The sequence below is a fragment of the Bombus impatiens genome, unplaced genomic scaffold (genome assembly GCF_000188095.3).
Source record: "Bombus impatiens unplaced genomic scaffold, BIMP_2.2 scf_0131, whole genome shotgun sequence".
In the NCBI taxonomy this organism is placed as follows: Eukaryota; Metazoa; Arthropoda; class Insecta; order Hymenoptera; family Apidae; genus Bombus; species Bombus impatiens.
Genome location: NT_176550.1, coordinates 35,512 through 56,996, shown reverse-complemented (window position 1 = coordinate 56,996; position 21,485 = coordinate 35,512). Strand labels below are relative to the sequence as shown.

Sequence of the window (21,485 nt, the reverse complement as noted above, 5' to 3'; positions counted from 1 at the left end):
AATTTTTATTCTATATTTTCGACTTCTTTTTTCGCGTAGAATCACCCCCTTTCCGCTTGTACCACCAGTTACCAACCACCCTGTATATAACAAGAAAAATAAAAGACTGCGTTATCGTGACCGCTTAAATTATGGTCGACGAACAAGAACTCTAATATCGCGTACAAAATTGTTTGATAAAATTTTATTACTTTCGCGTGTAATTATTTGATTGAATTTGATCAAAACTATCGTGCTTTGAAAATATTGAAAAAGACACTGAAGCGTAGTAAACACTGACTCACAACTAACTGATAAAGCTCGCATTGCGCGGTCACAAATATTCTCTGGAAATATAGTTCTGTAATAGCGGGCGGAGGGAGGAGTGTGTGTAAAAGAAGGGAAATATCGTTTCGACATTTTTCTTTTTTTCCCTATCGAACGTTTATTTAGAGGATACAGCTATTTTTTTACACTTAAAAGATTATTATTAAGGAATTGGAATAAGTATGAAAAATGTTGGTTGAAAATTATAAAATATTTCTCAATATTGAACAAGTGCTTATGAATACCGTGAATGCAATGCAATCATTTGCAAGAATTATATTGTGAATGTTCGTTATTAGAATACGAAATATACACTCCACTATCACACTATAGTCGCGTGTTATAAATATTCGAAAATATTTGCAAGAATTCAAAAATTCACAACTAAATATCCTTGGAGAGTACTATATAAACGCGCGCGAAAGGTTCCTTTGAAGTATTTGGATTTAACTGCGCGCCATCTCTGTGAGAAACGTACAAGTTACAAAATTTCAAGTATACGACGTTAACTGTAGCAAATTCACATAATATAGCAAAAAAATTTAAATTTGGTAAGTGAATGTTACGATACCTATCGAAATTAGTTCAATTAAGTTCTATTGTTATTAATATTTCTATGTTTCAAACTTTGTCTACACGAAGCTATCGTTAAATTATTAAGAATTATTATCTATATCCCGGATTACCTTGGAACGATAATTCGTTAAAAATTCGTTTGAAATAAGAGAATGATTTCATATATATTCAAATATTTCATAAATATAAATTGTATATCAAATATTACCCATGTTCAAATAAGAAGACAATATACAGTTCATATACAGCTGTTTTAGTTAAAATATTATTATTAAAATGAAACATTACCAAATTTCCATGAAGATTCATCGGATTGATGACTAATTGTTGTTGCGTCCATATATTAATATTCCTGTTTTATATTATCCCTGCTATCGATCAATAACTGCACAAAAAATAACGAAGTTAAAACAAATGTATAAAATAATTAAACGAAAATACAATCAAACTTAAATTTTATTACAAAAGCTTACGATAGGAGCTACCGGTAACAGTATCATTTGGTAAATAGACGACTGTAGAAAAATTGAAATAAGAAATTTCAGGAAACCACTTAATTTCATCACCTTAATGTTAGACGAATCGTTAAATAAAAGCGTATTAATTAAATGGTATTTATAAGAAGATATAAATGATAGCAAAAAGATAATGAAGAAATAACACCACCGAAAACGCGTCACCAATAGGTTAGAATACGTTACACACCTGACTCAACACGAACCTTGTTATTGGCACGAAATAAAACAACTGAATGACCTCTCGTACCTTAGTCTCGCTGCGCAACTTCCAAAGCGGTGGGGGGTCACGCAAGCCGATACGGAAAGTTAAGCGATCTACAAAAAAAAACGTAAACATTACTACGCAGTAAACAAAACATTCGTCATCCACGCAACACTTGTTTCCAAATTTCAAACAAAACATATGTACATCGCGCAATACTTATATCTTACACAATGATAACATCGATTTTTATAAACATCGTACAATAATTCGTAGCCCTACTGACAGCATTGAGTATCAAAAACACATTTGTCTAACTTGGAACGAGAAAAAGAAAATAAAGCTACTGACATTGTATATACAATTTCGTAAAGTTATAAATTCTAACATGACTGCAATAAGCTTTCCTTAAAAATGGGTAAACAAGGGGAACCTCGATCGATCAAACCATGAAAGAAAAATGGCGGCATGCCCGAAACGAACGAAATCACGATCTCTCAAAGAACTAACGAACCTACACGACGCACCCCCGTGCACGAAATAACTCCAAGTTTCAGCGGAAAAAACAAGGATTGACCGTCACCGAATTCCTATTTCGCCGCTTGAATTGCAGCTACTTAGCTCCTATTACTTGCCGTTATTATATTATAATTATATTATTAATAATTATATCAGTTATAAGATTAATTGCTTTGCTGTATAGAGTGGGCTGCCGCCTATGTGTCGTTCGACTTGAGGATCACTGTGCGCTTCGTTGCGTAGGCTGAGCCTCTTTCACTTCTGTAAGGAAGGTTGCCTGCGTGCAGGAATATTTTGGACGATTTTTAATTGTCAATAACTAAAAAGCAAAGCCGAAAAGGCAATTTTTTATTCTTGATTTTCGTCTTATTTCGGCTTCACGAATCACGCCTTAAATTTTCTGACATAGCCGAACACCTTGTATATTATTCAATGTTTATTTAACGATTCATTGAACATTAAGATAATGAAATTAAGTAATTCTTCGAAATTTTTTCTGTCATTTTTTCTTCTTTAAACGTATATTTTATTGCTAGTATTACCGACAGCAATTACGTTCTTATATAGAACGTATAATTAGAAGATTTGTTAGGATATTAGCTAAATTTTCATTCTTGGAATATCTTATCTGAGAGAGAGAGTGGGGGAGAGAGGATTGAAATAACACGAAAGAAATAAACACTAAAATAGAGAATCGAATCGATTTCGCTGATCGAATCTCAGAGATTTTACGAATCGTTTTAAGGCGCTCAGGAACATATGGGTAAGAAAATAGAAATTGTAAAATCGTTTTCTATATAATTTAATTCAAGAAGGCATAATAAATATTTTCTCAAGGAATAACAGCATCTGTACAGAATAGTACTTTCATCGTTTGCAACAAATATAAAATTACAACTATACAATTCGAGAATAAATAACATCGTGATAATTTTATTATAGTAAACAATTTCTCTCGTGTAAAGCTATTTAGGAAGGATTGCACTTTCCAAACCCGAGGCACTTGCTTCGTGTATACGGACTGAAAAGTTTGCAGTTTCTATTTTGTTCTTCTACTATGCTCTATGATGTAGAACAAAAGCCCTGCAACTTCCGTCAAAACGAGCGATCCGTTATAATAATTATATAATCGTCTAATCTATGCCCCATATAAAAAAAAAAAGAAAAGAATAAAAGAGAAATTTATCACCACTAAGTACTATGATAAGCGTGTTCGACGTGATGTAACGATGTCACATGTAACGTGATTGATTCTTTTTTCCTTTTTCCGTCAACGTTTTGACACAGGCGAAAACTGGATATACGAACGAATAATCAAAAATTTTGTGCGTAATATAAGAATCTTATGACTCGGTGAAATGGACGATACGAAGCGACTAAAAATTGGAATTAGAGTAAAAGATTAAAAATACTTTGTGTGTTGATTTCTTCAGTCATTTCTGGTAACAGAACTCAACTTGATAATATAGTAATGGTTTATAACGTTTATATACTATCGCATGATGCCTGAATTTTAGTCGAATTTAAGCGTTAGGAACATATTCTTTGGATATGTAAGAAAGCAAAAATGCTGTTAAAAAGTGGTCGATATCAAAACTAAAAAATATAGTATAATCCTTCGACTAACCTAAGGTAATCGAAGAACGAACATGATGGCGAACTTTCTAATAAATACAAAAATAAATATAATATTTCGTTAATAAAGAAATATTCTACACACCGTGGTGTAACAACGTGTAACAAAGGATAATATCATTTTTGGTCGCACTTTATTAAAATTCAAGCAACCTGTATACGTCTGTGCACGTTAGGATGATCAATAAGATATTTTTAAGAAGATTCGATTAAAATTTTTCTTGAAAATTACGAGGAAGTCTTAGAGAATTCTTATGACATCTCAATGTCAATTGTTTTATGTTTTTGTTAAAACTTCCGTCTTTCATTTGTCAACCATACGCGTAATCGATCGTATCAATATAATATTAACATATATTTCTAACAACTTGTTTCTACAAGACGCTTAATGTTATTGCACCTAAGTAACAGGAAATTTTACCCGTCTCGAGCTACGTTATCTTATAACGCTAATCGCGTTAAACACTAAAATAAATTGCTTCGACAAGATGAAGCACGCGATCAGAGGAATTCAATATATGTATATATGAAATATATTTTACAAAACATGAAGTCTCGATCAAAGTATCTTGGCTTAAATCAATAAATAGTTTTACTAATTGTAATACCATGTATAGTAATAGTAACTATTCCACTTGCTTTCCTAGCGAGGATCGAGTGTTATTTATAGTATCGAGTAATTATACTGCAGTCACTTTTCTCGACTCAAATCGACGAATATATTGCATAAAAGATAGGTCAAAAAATATATATATACTTGGAACGCAAAGGGACATACCGGTCCCTTTCCCTCGTTTTCTTCTTTTAATTGCATATTATTCTTTTCACGAACTTCTGTCTTTTCGAACGTGTTCGCATAAAGAAGAAAAAATACGTTTTTCTTTTTATATAAATGTCATGGTTGCATGCGTGAACGCTTAATGTTTCATCGTGTAAAATATTGCTCTGTTTTTCTTCGGTTTTGTCCTCCAAAAATGCGCCAATTTCGCAACGAAGTATCTAAACGTCGACACGATTGCTTGGAAAGATATGCAGTCTGTTTCGAAGGAAATCGTACAAAGTCCTACATACCTCAAGTATCGAGAATGTTTGGACAGGGAAATGCTGCTTACGAAACACTTTACGTAAATACGATACTGTATCCGTTTATCTGTCGTTCTCCTTTCGATTATCATTAAATACAACGTATCTAACCGAAGCAGCCTTTCGCTTTTTTCGTTTATTTCTTACTCGGCGCGAAAACAATGGAAATTTCTACTTCCAACAATAAAATACTTCGCTCGATGTTATATTCGATTATTAAAATATCTTTACTGTGGAAGCAAATAGAGATATTCTAGGAGCTTACTTTCAATTTTTTCCGAATATATGTGCAAATACAGGTAACTATGTTTCGCTCTTTTCAGAAATCCTCGGCATTGTTGCGTTAACTGTTCGGTAACTTAATTTTTCTATTACATCAGTCTCAAATGTAGATTAAGCGAAAATAGTTGTCCATCAAAAGATCATACCGGTATTTTCGCTCGCTCCAACTGATCGTTTCTCGTCTTCGTAACTGGAACCTACGGTAGATTTCATACACCATAACTAAATCGGCAGGATTTTAATCTCCAGTGAATCGAACGAGCTATACAATTGCATATCTTTCCGACTCTAAAATACGGTTCGAATAAACCACACATTCACCATCGTGAAAACCATACCATTCGTTCGGAAGCACACGCCTGTTTCGATTCAAACAACAATGGCCACGAACCGATTTACACGCTCGTTTTCCTATACGATATTTTCGCATATTTTCCGAGTACGCCCTCGGCGCGCCTATAGAAGTGCATCATCGATTTCTGTCGTGAAATCACGTGCTTCCTTTCCTGTCAAAGAATCGACACGTGCTCCGATTTTCTATTCTCTGACAGCATAGCTACCCTCTCGTCCGCTTGAACATTGCCGCCGTTTTTATGATCGAGACTGTTCGACATTCCTGGCTGAATGTTGACGTACCTGTGCGCCGGTTCGTCCTTTCGTTTGAAATTTTGTAAAATCATCGGCGGACCCGACGAAGACTCGTCGGAATTCGATAACAGAGGCCTGCTACTCTCTACATCGGAGAGTCCAGTGCCTAATAACGTGTCTTGATTTTGTTTGTCGTCGTGACCATTGATGTCCAACAAAGGAGGACTGGATATAGCCACGGGACTGGATGTCGACGTGGATGATCGGGTCGTAAAGTTTTCAGGTGGCCAGGATAACGAAAACTTTCTGATATTCTCGTTTAACTGTATCTCTAGTTGTCCAGTGTGCTCGATTTGCACGCTGGCCAAAGGAACGTCTAAACACGGTGATAGAATTCGGGGATTCGTTGCTAGAAAGTCGACGATCTCTGGAGCTGTCGGTCTCTTTGTGTGGTCCGTTCTCCAGCAAGAGTACATCAAATTTTCTCTGTGAAATGGAAAAGTAGAGCGAATGTTTAATTATTAAAATTCGATAAAGGTTGAGTATGATGCGACTAAAGGATGAATAGATTGATCTTACAATTGTAATTTGACTCCTTTCGGAACTCTCAACGAATTCCCATTCTTGACGTGAGTGAGTACCTCGTTGTTGCTCATCCCTTGGAAGGGGAAGCTACCAAACGTGATGATTTCGTAAAGAAGGACGCCATAGGACCAAACGTCCGAAGATGGAGTGAAGATTCCAAGGCCCAGGGACTCTGGTGCCATCCATCTTACTGGCAGCATGCCTAAAACGAGAATCGTTCGTTTGTTAATCAGCATTCGCGAAATCGAAGCCAGTGAATTTTTTTGGTAGATTATAATAAAATCGATATAGTTATACCTCTTCGATTAAATTTGTAATAGTCGTTCTCGTACATAGGTCTCGTCATTCCGAAGTCGCCAAGTTTGACGATGCGTTGAGCATTTACCAGGCAATTACGAGAGGCAATGTCTCTGAAAAAGTAAAATTAACCCGTGACATCAAAGCAAGGATAATTATCGCGTTGATAATTGCACTCTCCGACAGCCACGATAAATCGAAGTGTTTGCACACGATACACGATCATTACATTTTATTTTCACTAAGTATGCGTGCCTTGTGAATATAAAATCATTAGTTGTTAGTAGCGCAAATTTGAAAAAGGTATGCGTTTATATAAGTGAATATTAAAAAAGATAGAAAGAAGATATATGAAAGAAGTAATTCTGAAACTTGAAATGATACATCAAAAATGTTTATCAAAAAGAGAGATTTAGAAAGTTGATACAACAAAGTCGACCGTTTCATATATTACCCAGTTATTAAGACTGTTTACAATTTTTAGTAGATGATATTTTGCTTATTTTAATCGTTTATCTTAGAAAATTAAAGTTTTCAACGTACCTGTGAACATACTTCAATTGAGCCAAATAACTGAGAGCCCTACCCACGTCCAGTGCCATCGCAGTTAGTTTTTTATTAGAAATCTCATCCGAGTCTTCGTAATTCTGATCGTTCACGAGATGTCTTCTGGCGAGAAGATACGTCTTTAGATCGCCATAAAGCATGAACTCCATAACGGTTAAAACCGGCTCACTCTTAATGCATACGCCCAACAGTTTGATTATGTTCTTATGCTCGAATCTTTTCATTACTTCCACCTCGCTGAGGAAGTCTAACTTCTCTTCGGTAGAGCTTCCGAGTTTTAGAGTTTTCACAGCAACGGCCAGCCAGCCTTTTTCTGGGAATAACGCCTCACCACCATAAACCGTTCCAAATGCACCCTCGCCCAATTTTCGATTGATAACCACCCTGTCCCGAGGTATCTCCCATTTATCTAAGTCGGACGTGTCCGCGTGAGCAAAGTCTAGACCTAGAGACTGGATGTATTTTTCGTGTAGACGCACTTTCTTTTCGTACCTGTTAAGAAGGAGATTAGGATAAATGGATGCATAAAAATTCACAGTCTAGATTACGTATATTATAATATATTATAATATGTGAAATTTGTTGATTGCTCACTTTCTCTTGATGACAATGAAACCAATGATCACCAGTATCCCCAGTAAACCAAATCCAAGGAAATTGACGATCACAAACGCGACTTCACACGATACGTTCACGAAATCTGCAAAGCCCGCGATGACGCATCGTTGAGGTGGTTCCGAGCCATCATCTGGCATACTATTTGATAACCAAATCAAAGCTGACACGTTTAAGTCCAATGTACCACCCACGACTTCGTGCTTTGTCTCCGATACGTTAGGATAGAAGTTACCGACCAGATTAGTTTTGTTATTGACGAACTGAACGATATTGATAACAGAGTATCTCGAAGGACCACCGAAGAATTTGATTCTTCCAGACACCTAAACGGTAATTTAATAGTAAACTAATGGTAATAAATTTTCTCATATAATATATGAAGAAAATAATACTTTTGTGATTGAAATATTGCCAGGACATTCTTGTATAGTTATTATTAGTGGAATTCTACGGAAGATATGGATTATCGGCATCTTTTGCATAATAGTAACAGAATTAGTAATACAAGAACAGACATAATGCAAGGCAATTTTGCAAATTACGCGCCAGTTTATTTCCCTGTTTTGTGTAACAGAAAATACTGTAAAATTACGATTTGTCAATTCGCTAACATTATTACTCGGCAAATATTTTCTTTCATTTTCTCTTTAAATCTCTGTTCTCGCCGTTGCAAAATTGTACTTTAGGGTCGCAACGAAAACCTGATAAAGCCGAAAATTAATTTCAGCTGATTCGATTCTAAATGAGACGACGCATGAAAAAGTAATACTTCCTAAATGCGGGTACTGTTATATTTGAAAAATTAGCAATATGAACTCTCAATATGTACTCTCAACTGTTACAATTATTTACAACTATTTGTTATAAATATTACAATTATTTTCTACGTACCCCATAGAAATCCGTTTCACCGATGATATCCGTCATCCGATTGATAGTCTGCTCGCTATGGAGGTCAAAAACGTAACTTTGATTTTCGCGGAGAAGCCGATCCATTGCGTAAGCGTACGTCCACATGGCATCGTATGCGAAACCAGCATAATTCGATGGTGGTTGTTCTTGATTAAAACAAGACTTCTCGTAATTATCGCGCCATTGGCGCACCGTTATTCCTTCCTGCATAATTTCATCGTCAGGGGCAAAATATGCATGAGAGAGACCAAGATAGCCGTTTATCGCTTTAAACATTTGTGCCGAGGTACAAGGCACTTGTTCTTCGTTCTCCTGATTGAATCGGTCCGTATCGTACCATTCTGGTCGAAGCCAAAGAGGCAAAAACCATACGTAACCCTTCAATCCCAAAATATCGAGTTAAAATTATGGAATTGAGATTTTTTTGGTGATTCGATCTTTTTCATAGACACTCAGAGGGCGAGATATTGTCGCCTTTGAATATTTTATAAAATGAAACGAGTCGATTTCGATGGATTGTTTTCTATTTCGAAGATGCCGTAGCTTGCAATAATTTAGACCGTATATTTAGATTGAAAAATTTCTAGAAATTTGATATGATTTGATCGTTTTCCCAGACATCCAAAACGAGAATAGGAAAAAACATGGAATTTGGAAATTGTATAAAATGACACGTGTCACGGCCACACAAGTAAAATAAAAGATAAAGTTTGTGACTGATAGAAAAGAGCTTAAGGAGAGTGACGGAACAACAATTGTATTAGATATAACGCGTCAATTCATTGAAATTGTCGTTTTCTATAATCGGCTTTAACGGTAAAATCGTTGTCGTTGCGCGATTTACATTACGATATTTCATGATAGTACAAATTGTTCAATAGGTTGGGCTTGAAATCTGTCTATTTGCTATGCATAGAGATTGACGACGAACCAATTACAGACATGAAATACGTGTATGTATTTAGAATGGCTATTTTTCGTGATTAATTATTATCATAAAGAAACTGTCGAATTTGTGTGTATGCGATTTTGATAAAATTCTTGCGTTAACTTTATGCTACTATTATCAAAACGCTGTTTCAATAAACAAAGTCAGATAGAAGGAACGAAAATACATATCTACAAAACTAACGATAAATGTACGACGAACTAGAAACTACTTTACAGCATAAAGTGTATATGAAACTAATCGAATGTATGTCAAATATTTTAAAATTATGTCAAACAAGTTTTAGTTATGGCTTTTCATAAAATTACCTGAACAGCTGTCATCTCTAATCTGTACGCTTCGCACATTACTTGTCTGGCCACTTGATCATAAACATCGGCGATGATGATCTTTGCCTTCTTCTGCTTCAGATCTTGCAAATACTGCGAAATGATAACATTCTTAATAACTCTATCAAACTTAATTTGTTGTCTATCATATAAACAATATACTAATTAATGATTTTTATCTTTAAAAAAACTAAAATCCTCTCCTCGAATATTTCCAGCGAATGATAAAAACTAGATTATAACTTTACTAACGTTCAGCCATTAAATTTTTGCTATTCTGTTCATCATTAATGTCATCGATGCTTATTAAAATTCGTTTTCGATAAGAAAACCAAGGACAAAAGACAAAAAAAATTATCGTCTCAATAAATTTACAAGTGTTGCTCAATGTCCTCTAAGGCTAACCTTCTATCTTAATCGCACGAATAGATAATTTTACTCATCATTATCATAATAGCATATGAATATGCATGCACAGTTATTTTCCATAAGTTCTATACGTCTAATCCTTTACCGTATACCATATCACTGCGGTTTATTCGTCAAAATGTGTACTTAATTGTGTAAATAATCAAATACTATATTCTATAGGGATATAGCGACAACCTTCGTGATTGAAGGATTCTAAATTGAAAAAGAAAAGAATGGTTATTACCTTAGTCATCACAACTGCCTCTCGTTCCCTTGGAAACTTTGCATTCGCCACAAACGCAATTCCATTGTCCCTAAGTATATCTTGCATATAAGATATATACTCCGTATACTTCTGTCCATCCTCCGTCAACGAAGCTACTCTCTTCCAGCCCAGTTTCTTCAACAGTTGCAAATAAACGTGCTTATACTGCTTGTTCTCGCCGATAGTCCGAAAGAAGTAAGGATATTTGGTACGATCGTTAAAGCTCGATCCTTCGGCGCTATAACTGATGATCGCTGTTCTGTAATGCTTCGAGACACCAACCAAAGGTTCGACCGTTTCCGAACAAGCGGGCCCCAAGACACCAATCAACTTATCATACTGATTGAGCACTATGTAATCGATGAACGATCTCATTACCATATCCGACTTACATTGACCATCGCTAGCTAACATTTTAAGATCATAATTTGTAAGGACCGTATTGTTCATATTGATCGCCTCCTTCGCCATTCTGGCTGCGATTAATATCGATTTCCCTGAATAGAAGGCTTCGTTCATAGGAAATATCCCACCAACGTATAGAATATTTTTGTCGGCGGTATTCGGCATCCATTCTTTGAGAGTATAATTCAGATTGTCCTTCAACCAGTCACACGCGATTTGTTCTTCGTGGACGGTTCCAGAAAAATTATTGTGTCGATAAATCAGATCTTCGTACATTTCCCGTGTGAATTTCGCGTGACTAATCGCTTCGAATGCCAATTTCGCGGCGTACTCAAGTTTGCTCCAGACTAGCTTGGTTAACCTGTTGGATTCGTATTTGCATTCGATTTCTAATTTCGTCGTGCCACAACGGCCGAATTCGACAGTGACAAAGTCTCTCTCGTTTGGTACCACGCTGCTTGGCGTCCAATGCAAAAAGACCAGAGACCTGAAAAATGAGAATACGCCTTCTTGTACGCGATCAAATACGAAACAAGACGTAAAATGGAGACGCGTGTTTTTCGAGACGATCAAATAAAAGCAGGACGACGATGTCTACAACGGCTGGTCGATAATAAAAGAAACGTAAAATATTTGCGCGTACAAAATGTTTTCGGCGTCTGATTCTATTTTGAGGCGACGTTTATTGCGCGACACGGTCATCGCGGAAATAATATTGACCTCGAGTAAACACGAATTTTCGATCAGCCGAGCGTTTCGTTCGACAACGATAACGAAACGGGCTCGATGTAATTTTCCTTGTGTAGGAAATTAAATATACACGAACACCGCATATCGTGAAAGAATTATGGAAATTCAAGGTGTTACAAGTTTTTTTTGCCGCAATCGTCTCGGCACGAGCAAAAGTAAAAAAAAGAAATCTTGTACGAATGAAAACCGATAATCGTTTAGTTAAGAAAGTATGATTTTTCATTCGATAAAGCGTAAAAACGCATTGTACGAATTGTACAAACGAATATGTATGACTGATTCGCCTTGAAAGTATTACACGTTTTTATATATACAATACATACATGTATATTCTTGTCTGATAAAGTTTTTAATTTACAGTAAAACCGCAAATAAAAAGCTCGACATCTGACGATCTTGAGGCTAAAAAATTAATCTTTCTCGATTTGTTCATCGTTGTTAATGTTCGTTTAACATTTATTTCGGATAAAAGATCAATTCGATATTATTTCGTATTTTTGTTGCAACTTTTCAATAAAACATTTACGAAATTGTATTTATACTATATCTTTTCCTCATCGTTAGTCGTAAAACGCAAAATCTTATGCAAAATACCTGTGTTGTGCTTCGGATACAGTGTTACGCAATGGTCTCAGGTCATCAACGTTATAATAGAAATTAAGTATACTTTTAGAAAATGTTTCTAGGCAGTATTATATGGTAATAAAGATTTGCATACCACCTCTCTATTATTTCTCACTTATTAACGTTAGAAACGTTACAATAAATAGATCACTGATTCAAGCTAACTCAAGTGTGATAAACCGTGTATGAGATCACTTGAAATGTATCATATCAATTAGAAGGGGAAAGAAAGTTAAAAACGAAATCAAGCTTTTATAATATCCAAAATAGAATGGCCAATGATACGGAATTTATTACGTTATTCGGCATTAAAATAGAAATCATTAATAGTAGTAATTATATGAAATTCATCTCGAGATAATAACTCATCTATATCTCTAAGGTAATGTCAAATTGAAAATAATATCAAGCCCCTTCCAATCATTCGTAAAAACAAAACGTTTCTGTTCGATAGTCCAAGACTATTGCGCGACCCTGCATCTCCGTAAAAATAGAAGTTCCGATTGAGACCAGCCGCAACGTTCATTCATTGAGAAATGTGTCAAATAAATACCTATCATGGGTTAAATTTCGTATAAGCAACAGCTCCTTGGTCAAAGTTTCAGTCACGTATTTCAAGTTCGGCCCCACCCAGGCCACTTTGACGTATAACTTCAACTGGTCGATGTGATCCTTGACAAAGTCAGTAATGTTGCCGTAACTAGTCAATAATAGAGCGCATGGTTTCCCCTGACACCACTCGGGAATGTACAATCCATCTTGACAAAACGATTGCTGGCAGTAGTCAGCCTTGGTGGCTGGATTTATAGTGAAATTTCGAATGTTGTCCAACGTGAACTCGTCCACATCGAAACGTGCAGCTGTTTCACGTTTAGTGAAGATTATCCAACTGTCGCCAGGTCTCGATAACGCAACGGGAACGAACCAACCGAAATGACCCGGCGGAGCAATGGATCCGCATTCCTTCACGTCGAGTGAATTTTGCAGCGACATCGTGTCCAGATGTGTAGGAATCCAGACCTCCATGTTCACCATTGGAACTCTGTTCGAAGAAATTAATGATTTGTCAATGTCAGGCTGTTTCTCTTTGAACCTCTCTTGGGATTGGAATTCGAATCTCTTGAAATTTCCTTGTAAAATTATAGTTGCTCGTGAAAACATTCGAACACTTATCTCAAATTTTAAACTTTCTCTATATTTATCAGATGACATATGTAGTGGTTCTTCGGTTTTCGATCGATAATTTTTTGATAATTGCTCTTTGTTCTGACGTTTCATGACCGTTTCAGTTCACTTCTTCAGGGAAGAAACAGTGTCAGCGAAACTGAAGAAGCGATATGGAATCTCCTGAAGGAAGAAACTTTTAGCGAAGTTGAAAGATTATACTGCAATGTCCTCGAAAAGTCGAACCAAAGTGCACCTATCAAACACACGATGGAAACCCGAAGAATCACAGATATGTCAACTTCTTGAAATCTTTTATGAACGTATTATATTCATATATACGTATTGTAGGAAATATTTTCCGTTCTAACGAGCTTTAATTTATTATTTAATTTAATTGTAAATATTAATTTAAAATAACATAAAATTGTAGTTTAATTGTAAATAAATCTTCGTTTTAAAGATAAGTATCTATAGTACAAGAGTAAACAGTATATCTTACTGTTCCGGATTATTGAACGTTATATCGCCAGACAATCTATCGAAAGTGTCGTTCGGCATGAATTTGTCTTCCACTTCAAAGATAGACACTCCCGAATAGCCAAGCACCTCGGTCAAGAAAATTTTCATGATTATGGTGGCCAACCTGTGGGTGACTCTTTCAGACACTTCGAAGTTAAGATTCAATGGTTGTCCATCCATGTGAATCAATCTCTTTGGATTGACTTCTGTCAAAATAGTAATCCTCTAATTAATTTCTTATAGCGGTTATAAGTCGGTCGTGAAGCGCGACCAAGGAGAAAAGGTTCGTAAGTGGTCAGACGAAACGTTTAGGCTAAAATTTACCTTCGCGCGTTACCAAACAACGATTCGAGACGACGATCTTCATGACGGTCATGAAGACCAGCATGGTCAGTAGAGATCCAATCCTCAACATTGTGATTTTCTCTTCCTGTAACAAACGAATAATCCATTGTTATTTTAAACACTTATACCGAGCTTCGCAAAATTTTATTACTTATTTTACATTCTCTTTTGACGAATTTTTTATGTTTCCTCGACTATCTAGGAAAGCTTTCAATTCCACAAAATAATATTTGAAAGATAGAAATAATCAATTATCGGGAAAATTGATTTTATTCACTATGAAACATCCGTTTCTTCGTAATCGTTTTATTTTTGTAGGAGTTCGATGTTGTTCAAGACAGTCTTTCCGTAATAAATATACGTATAACCAAAGATTCGGAGACTTCCTAACACCTAAAGCTTTTACCATCGGCACATACGTACGTATACACGCATATATTAAAGACAAATCGCGTCAATACAAAAGTCTCTCTAGCTAAATTGCTCCTTATCGATGATTCTTGAGTAAGTGTAGTGGCGTTTCTCGCAGTCCGGTTACCAAAAACAGTCATCGACTATGGACTTTCCGAACATTCACTCAATCATCGTGTCGAGCTCTCCGCCCAGCCATAAATACGCCGCAGAATTTTATGTATTTCTGTTTCTATGAACATAACTAAAGAAATATAATTTGAATAAAAATTCGTTTCATTTATCAAATGTCATAGTAGATACTCTACTCTGGATATTTTATGTACTTCTGCATATTATATGCAATGTGTGCGTTTTTGCATCATAAATGCATGAAAATCCGCAATCTAGTCATAAATTATAGTAAGACTAAATATCAGTGAGCTATCTGCCGTCGCATCGTCTCGGAAATGCGACACCGCTAACATATTCCATTCAAATCACGTATATTTGATATCAAGAAATGTAATCGAAGTCAACCTAAAGCCATAAATGTGCATTTCCATAACCAAAAAATACACATATACATGTATACATGTAATAGAATTGTATTGATTTTTCGGTTTTGCACATGGATATTTATTAATACATGATATATATGTATGCCCAAATATAACAAAATAAATTAAATGTCCTAATCAAACTTAAGTAGGACAACGACAAAAGCATCTGCCATACCAAGGTAGATAAGAATTTGACAAAGTATGACGCACATTCCACGATTCAATGGACGTTCTCTAGTAGGATATAATAAGATTCAGACTGAGTCTCGTAGGTTACAGTCCAGTTAACAATGCAACGGCTTGAGTATAAATAGCAACGACGTACAGTGGCAGTGATCCTACGTCAACCGAAGAACAAACTCCCGTTCATAAGTATTAAGACACCTGCTGACTTCATGTTGTGTCAATTCATCTAACGTATCACAGCAACATTTAATCTATCGGAATTCTGTATTCATGCAAAGTTACGATGTATTATATACATAGGAAAAATTTGCTAAAGGTGTTTGCAAGGCTTAATATAGCAAGTTATAGTAATTAAAATACATTGGATTCTCTTCCACAGTTTTTCAAATCCTATCGAGTAATAATACGAACGCTGAAATTGACAAAAATAGTGATCGAAAGACACGACATATATAAATAAGAAAAGATTCAATTTAATACTAAATTTACGAGCTCGTTGTTGTAATATCGTCTAACGTTCCGGATAAAATATTAATTCTTGGAGGTTTTGATCATTTCCCAATACTTCTTCGAGTTACTTAAATAGTCGACTGTTCATAAATGTAGAATTGAATCATCGCAATTAATTATAATATCGAATACGAATAGGAAATTTTAGTGAACTCTGCTTATAACAAACTTTATAGTTCACTTCACAGAAATTAACTATTGCGTGTATAATCTGGAATAGTAAAGATAAGCGTCCTTCGCTATTAGAAACCTTCGGACCTTCGGACTCTTTTGTGAGCGCGTTTGTTTACAATGATGAGCTTAGCAGAAACGCGCGTGTTGCGTCGCCAAGACATCGACGAAGGTGACAAGAAGCAATGATCGCCACGTGCTATTCTTAGCCATCGCTCGGGCGCTTTGACTTTTCAACTCGTGGGCGAATGAACTGCGCCGTTTCTTCTTCTTCTGATCGTCACACGCCATTCTTGATTTCCACCTCGGTCACTTTTATTTTCGATTCGAACTTCTTCGAAGAACTAGGTCGACTGCATAGCTTTCCGTGGAAAACCATGTTCCGTGACTAACTTGTTGTTCAAGCGATACAGTTGTTGAAACTGTTCGGTGAAATGTAGCTGTTCCTGGAACACAACGAGTTATAGCTCCGTTCGAGTATTGATCGCTGATCGTTGATTATTGATTGATTTGTGTATTGAGTAAGCGCAGGTTTGATTCGACGGAATTCGTCGTCGTCTTTAAGATATCAACGATCGTGGATCTATCAGATTGGTTCGTAGATATCTGAAAAATTCTTTTCTTCTGTACAATTCTTTTGGTGCACAATTTATTTATCGGTGATACTTTTAATGTATAAAATTGATATCCAATTATTATACTTGCTTTCATATTTGTTAACGCTATCGTCAGTTACGTATGTTCTAAAGACAAGAATTTGAAACATGTACTGTAGAATTCTTTTTTTTTTGTATTTTATGTGGAATTCTTGGCATTTTCCCAATCTTTCTTTTATAGATTATTCTTCAATTGCCTTTGGACTTTTATTCGACACGTTCCTCAGCCAAATATGTTCTCTTACAAGTTCAAGATCTAGATCTCTGTGTAGCGAATAGGATAATTTTATCTGAATAGGTTAATTATTTCTTAAATACACTACTGAACCATCGACTCTACTGCCACATTTAGTATAGTACTGAAAAAAATTACCATGTATAGAACTTTGTCGCATATTACATTCCAAGTCACTCGTTTTCTCATATTTGTATAAATAAACATTGTACATAAAAAGAACACATCGATTTTTACATAGAATTAGAGCGAAACTTTATAAAAAGCTCTATAACAGCTTCTGCCTTTACAACTAATTAAATTAAGATCACTTCAAACGATGATTTTATCAAAATATTAAACAGTATAATTGGGTTAAGGATAAGATCTATCTGAAACGGATAAGAGTGAATTAAATACATGTGTCTTTAAGACTCGGTACGAACTTCGGCAAATTAGAAGAAGTAGGAATTTTTCAGCGACTCTTGGCTGACGTTAGACTTTGCAAATTGTTAATACAATATTTAAATATTCAATGTGTCGTAGTACAGTCAATTCACGAGCAGAGACGACGCTGGTTCTTCTACTTTGTGCATCATGCAACTACGGTTTCATCCAGATGATCAAATGATTCGCGTGGTGAATAAACGAATACATATTTGTTGAAATAGGCAAATTCGTCAATGGCCTAAACGCTTACAGTGTTCGTACAAATATTTATACTCGTTAACTTTTTTTGAAAATCGCTCAACCATAAGCCAACTATAGAATTCAAATATACGAAATGTTCGATCGACGAAGGAATATTGGCGGATCTTCCTTCGATATCGTCCATTAGATTAATCAATAAAATACTCGAGATTAAATATCAGTACGCGATTGTAAAAATAATTCGTACTCGTTTGTATAACCTACACGACTCAGTGAATAATCCTCGTAAATCTTAGAATCGATAAATCAAGCTGGATCATGTTTACTATTAATTACATGAATAATTTGCAATGTGCTTCTGGTTTCTTTTATTGCATAGAAGCAATTCACGTACAATACTAATTGCACACATCTACCGATCTACGATAATAAATCATATGCAACTACATCGGGTATTTCTGTCCTTCTATCCTAGTTTTAACTGCGTACGTTTATCGATTTTCAGTTATTATTAGTAAACGAGACCCTGAATTGTGCGTGACGTAAAACAATTTCACCTTGTTCAGAGAAACCTGAGAACCCCACAATAGTGCGAGCTGCTATTAATTGACAAAAGGCAATCAAAAAATAAGACCTCAGGGACAAGATGAATGCATTTAGTATCAGCTAAAACAGAATATCGAGCTTTCCATTTACATCTTTAATAATTTATGCCATGCTCCTTCGCAGAAATTCTTTGGAAATTATGATTCAGGACTCCCAATGATGTTATGCTAATCGGTCGAGTGACATCATTATTCAAATTTTCTGTAATTTACCCTAAAAATAAAAGTATTATCCTTTTTTGTTGAAATCTGAAAATTATAATTCAACACATCCAACGAATCGTTTTAGTAAATAATCGAGGAACGTCATCATTTATATTTCGAGTAATTTGCATTCAAAACTAGTTCCTTCATAGAAATCCTTCCAAAGTTGTGATTCAGAGTACCCAACAATCCGCTAGACTATTCTAGTATATCAAATATTGTAAAAATTTATATTTCCTGTATATTATTCCAAGAACTAAAGCAGTACCATGCTTCTTCATCGAGATTCCATGACAATTATTCTTCACGACACTCGGCGATGCGATTCGTTATATTATCCATAATTGATCGAGTGATACCATACAAAATTTGCATTTCATGTAATTTAATTAAAAAACGAAGATATTTAATATATTTCTTCATTGAAATGGGAAGAATTTTGAAAATTACGATTCACGACATCCAAATATTCTCTGCATCGATCAACCAAGTGCACCACCATATTTATTTCGTGCACGTATTTACTATATCTAATTTAGAATGGTTTGCTTCAAAACGAAATTGGTATACCTTCTTATCAAAATATCTTGGAAATTATGATTCAAGATATAACTAGCTCTATTAGTCGATCGATATATATTTTTCATAATTTATTTCAGAAACAAAAGTAGTATTAAAGTTTTTAAAAAAGTAGTAATAAAGATTCGCTATACCGCACTATACGTGCCACCATTTACATGGCCAGGTAACATGCACTAGAAATGAAAATAGTATACATACTTCTTTGGAGATTTAGCACGTTCAATGATTTGCCACGTTAGTCATCAGAATTTCACCATCCAGAATGACTTATACACCCTCGATAACTAGACTGAACCGCGTATATATGTACTTGACAACGATACCACAATTTATCGGAACTAGCGCAGATATTTTCATCATCGTTACGTCACTCTTGTAGCCTATTATGAAGCAATGAAGAAGGAAAATACCAGCGTATCGACGCGGCATTTCAAAGTGGGCGATAAATGACGCAGGAGACGACGTTTCGCACGTAGCGAACCTTGCCCGCAATTTACTGCCTTGGGAGAATTAATCCGGACCCGATCTATGACCCGATCGATGAATAAAACATTATGAGAGACTAATCGAACGATGGAAATAATTCGATTAATTTCTTTATACTTTGTCCCGTTAACCAACCCCCTTGTACGTCGTATTCTCGATGCGTGATGTAGCGTAAAATAGCTGAAAGGAATAAGCCACTCGGATACGTAGTATCGTTTATGTTCCACGATTCATGATATATATCGAAGGTAAACATAATAACATTTGCTCTAGATTTTCCTATTAAACGAACGAGTAGGAATGAGAGGCAAACGAACTCCGTTTGGTTGCGGAATTGAATACTTGGACGAGACTCAAGAAGAATTGATAACATTGATAATATTATATAGAATTGATAATATTCGTACTACAAGGTGGCGGCTGTGATGAATGATTTTTACTCGATTGACTGTCTTCGACTTGGCGACTGTGCTGACTTGACTTCTGACTCCTTCTGCTCCTCGAACTGGTTTTAACTGTCACTGACGAGCTTTGACTGTTACTCGAATATTACTGTGGAACAAATGAAGTTCGTTCTCGTGTTATCACGGAGGAAAGCTCGGTATAGGTATGCCTTTTGAACTAAGCACGCGGATTCGTTGTTCACACTTTTCGTGAGGATGACGATCCGCGATGCCCATTAGTTATAGCCAACGTTAATGAATGAGGAGGAGGAAGCCTCCTACCAACGTGGCTCATGGGTGTCCTTGTTCATGGGAAAAGCCAGCTTTTCTCGTTAAGTAAATACTCGCTTTTCACGTTAGATAGCTACCTGCTTTCTCCGTGATTTTTAAGAACGATTAATAAACCTAGGGACTATCCTAAAGACCAGCCATAAACCGAATATACTTGCAGGATTAAAAATTCTGTTAAAAGAATTCTATTTGTGGTCGTTCCTTAGGTTTATTAAGGGTCTGTATAACAGTGCGTGGGCCTTTGACGGTTAGACAGTGAAGGACGTCGCACGGACCATACTGCGCCGCAACACAAGGAAATTCAGAATTTTGTCTTAGAGAAGAAAATTGGAGGGAAATATTACGGTTTCCGGGGGTTATTTCCTTTTGCTTTTCTCGTTTCTCATAGGGTAAAATTTACCGCCATGTTTTATAAAATATAGTATAACGTTTTGGCAAATTTCGTTGGTTGTGGAATGGTGCAAGAGGTATTAGTAGAAAATTAATAAAACAGTATCTGAAGATACTGTTTGCCTCCTTTTCTCTAATCCCTATTACAGCATAGTTCCACGAAATATCACAGAATCCAATACTTTTGTAAATGTTAAAGAGCCAACACCGTTTTACACGAGTAAACATATCGTATTCTCGATCGATCAGTGTTTTAATTTCGTTTAGTTAGAAATTTTTCTTCAGTTTTTACTATTGAAACTATATAGGTACTTCTGACAAAATTAATGTTGCCTTTTACTTAAACTTACTTTACTTTAATTTTAGTTTTACTTTAATTTTAGCTGTCTATGTAGCGTTGAAAGACCATTAAATTTTCCGACGTAAAAATAGTAGAAGCCTCGTAAACCGATATTAAGAGAAACGCCACATAGAAATCAAAACGGGAGAAAGACAATCGTATATTTCAATTCTGGAGTTGTAAATTGCGACTCATTTACTCCTACAGTAAAATCTCGAATAAAAAGAGAAGATTCTTTGACGCCACTGGTCGTGCGAGGATACGTAAATACGTACGCAAACAAATAGATAAATGCGTTCATTAAGATTAGTATACAACCGCGCGATATGTAGAGTTAATTGAACGTGCGGA

At 35.6% G+C, this 21,485-nt stretch overlaps 1 protein-coding gene and 1 long non-coding RNA gene across 6 annotated transcripts in view; both read right to left on the bottom strand.

The window, feature by feature from the left end:
- Positions 1–2,817, bottom strand: part of LOC105680286 — a 4,508-nt gene extending 1,691 nt beyond the window's left edge. The window contains exon 1 of the long non-coding RNA XR_004461041.1: positions 1,171–2,817. This is a non-coding gene — a long non-coding RNA (uncharacterized LOC105680286). The remainder of the gene's footprint in view (positions 1–1,170) is intronic.
- Positions 2,818–2,907: 90 nt separating this feature from the next.
- The window catches only part of LOC100743777, a 39,241-nt gene continuing 20,663 nt past the window's right edge, over positions 2,908–21,485 (bottom strand). For 2 of the 5 annotated variants that reach the window (XM_003486713.4, XM_012381361.3), the window contains exons 2-12: positions 14,432–14,537; positions 14,088–14,313; positions 12,975–13,463; positions 10,622–11,534; positions 9,946–10,059; positions 8,668–9,066; positions 7,753–8,099; positions 7,135–7,650; positions 6,592–6,704; positions 6,289–6,496; positions 5,631–6,195 (exon numbers count right to left, since the gene is read on the bottom strand). In XM_003486713.4, coding sequence (XP_003486761.1) covers positions 5,631–6,195; positions 6,289–6,496; positions 6,592–6,704; positions 7,135–7,650; positions 7,753–8,099; positions 8,668–9,066; positions 9,946–10,059; positions 10,622–11,534; positions 12,975–13,463; positions 14,088–14,313; positions 14,432–14,522 — 3,981 coding nt within the window. In that variant the 5' untranslated portion in view covers positions 14,523–14,537. Of the gene's footprint in view, positions 6,196–6,288; positions 6,497–6,591; positions 6,705–7,134; positions 7,651–7,752; positions 8,100–8,667; positions 9,067–9,945; positions 10,060–10,621; positions 11,535–12,974; positions 13,464–14,087; positions 14,314–14,431; positions 14,544–20,114; positions 20,223–21,485 lie in introns of those variants that run through there. The other 3 variants (XM_024365196.2, XM_024365195.2, XM_033318940.1) reach the window with 3 other exon arrangements.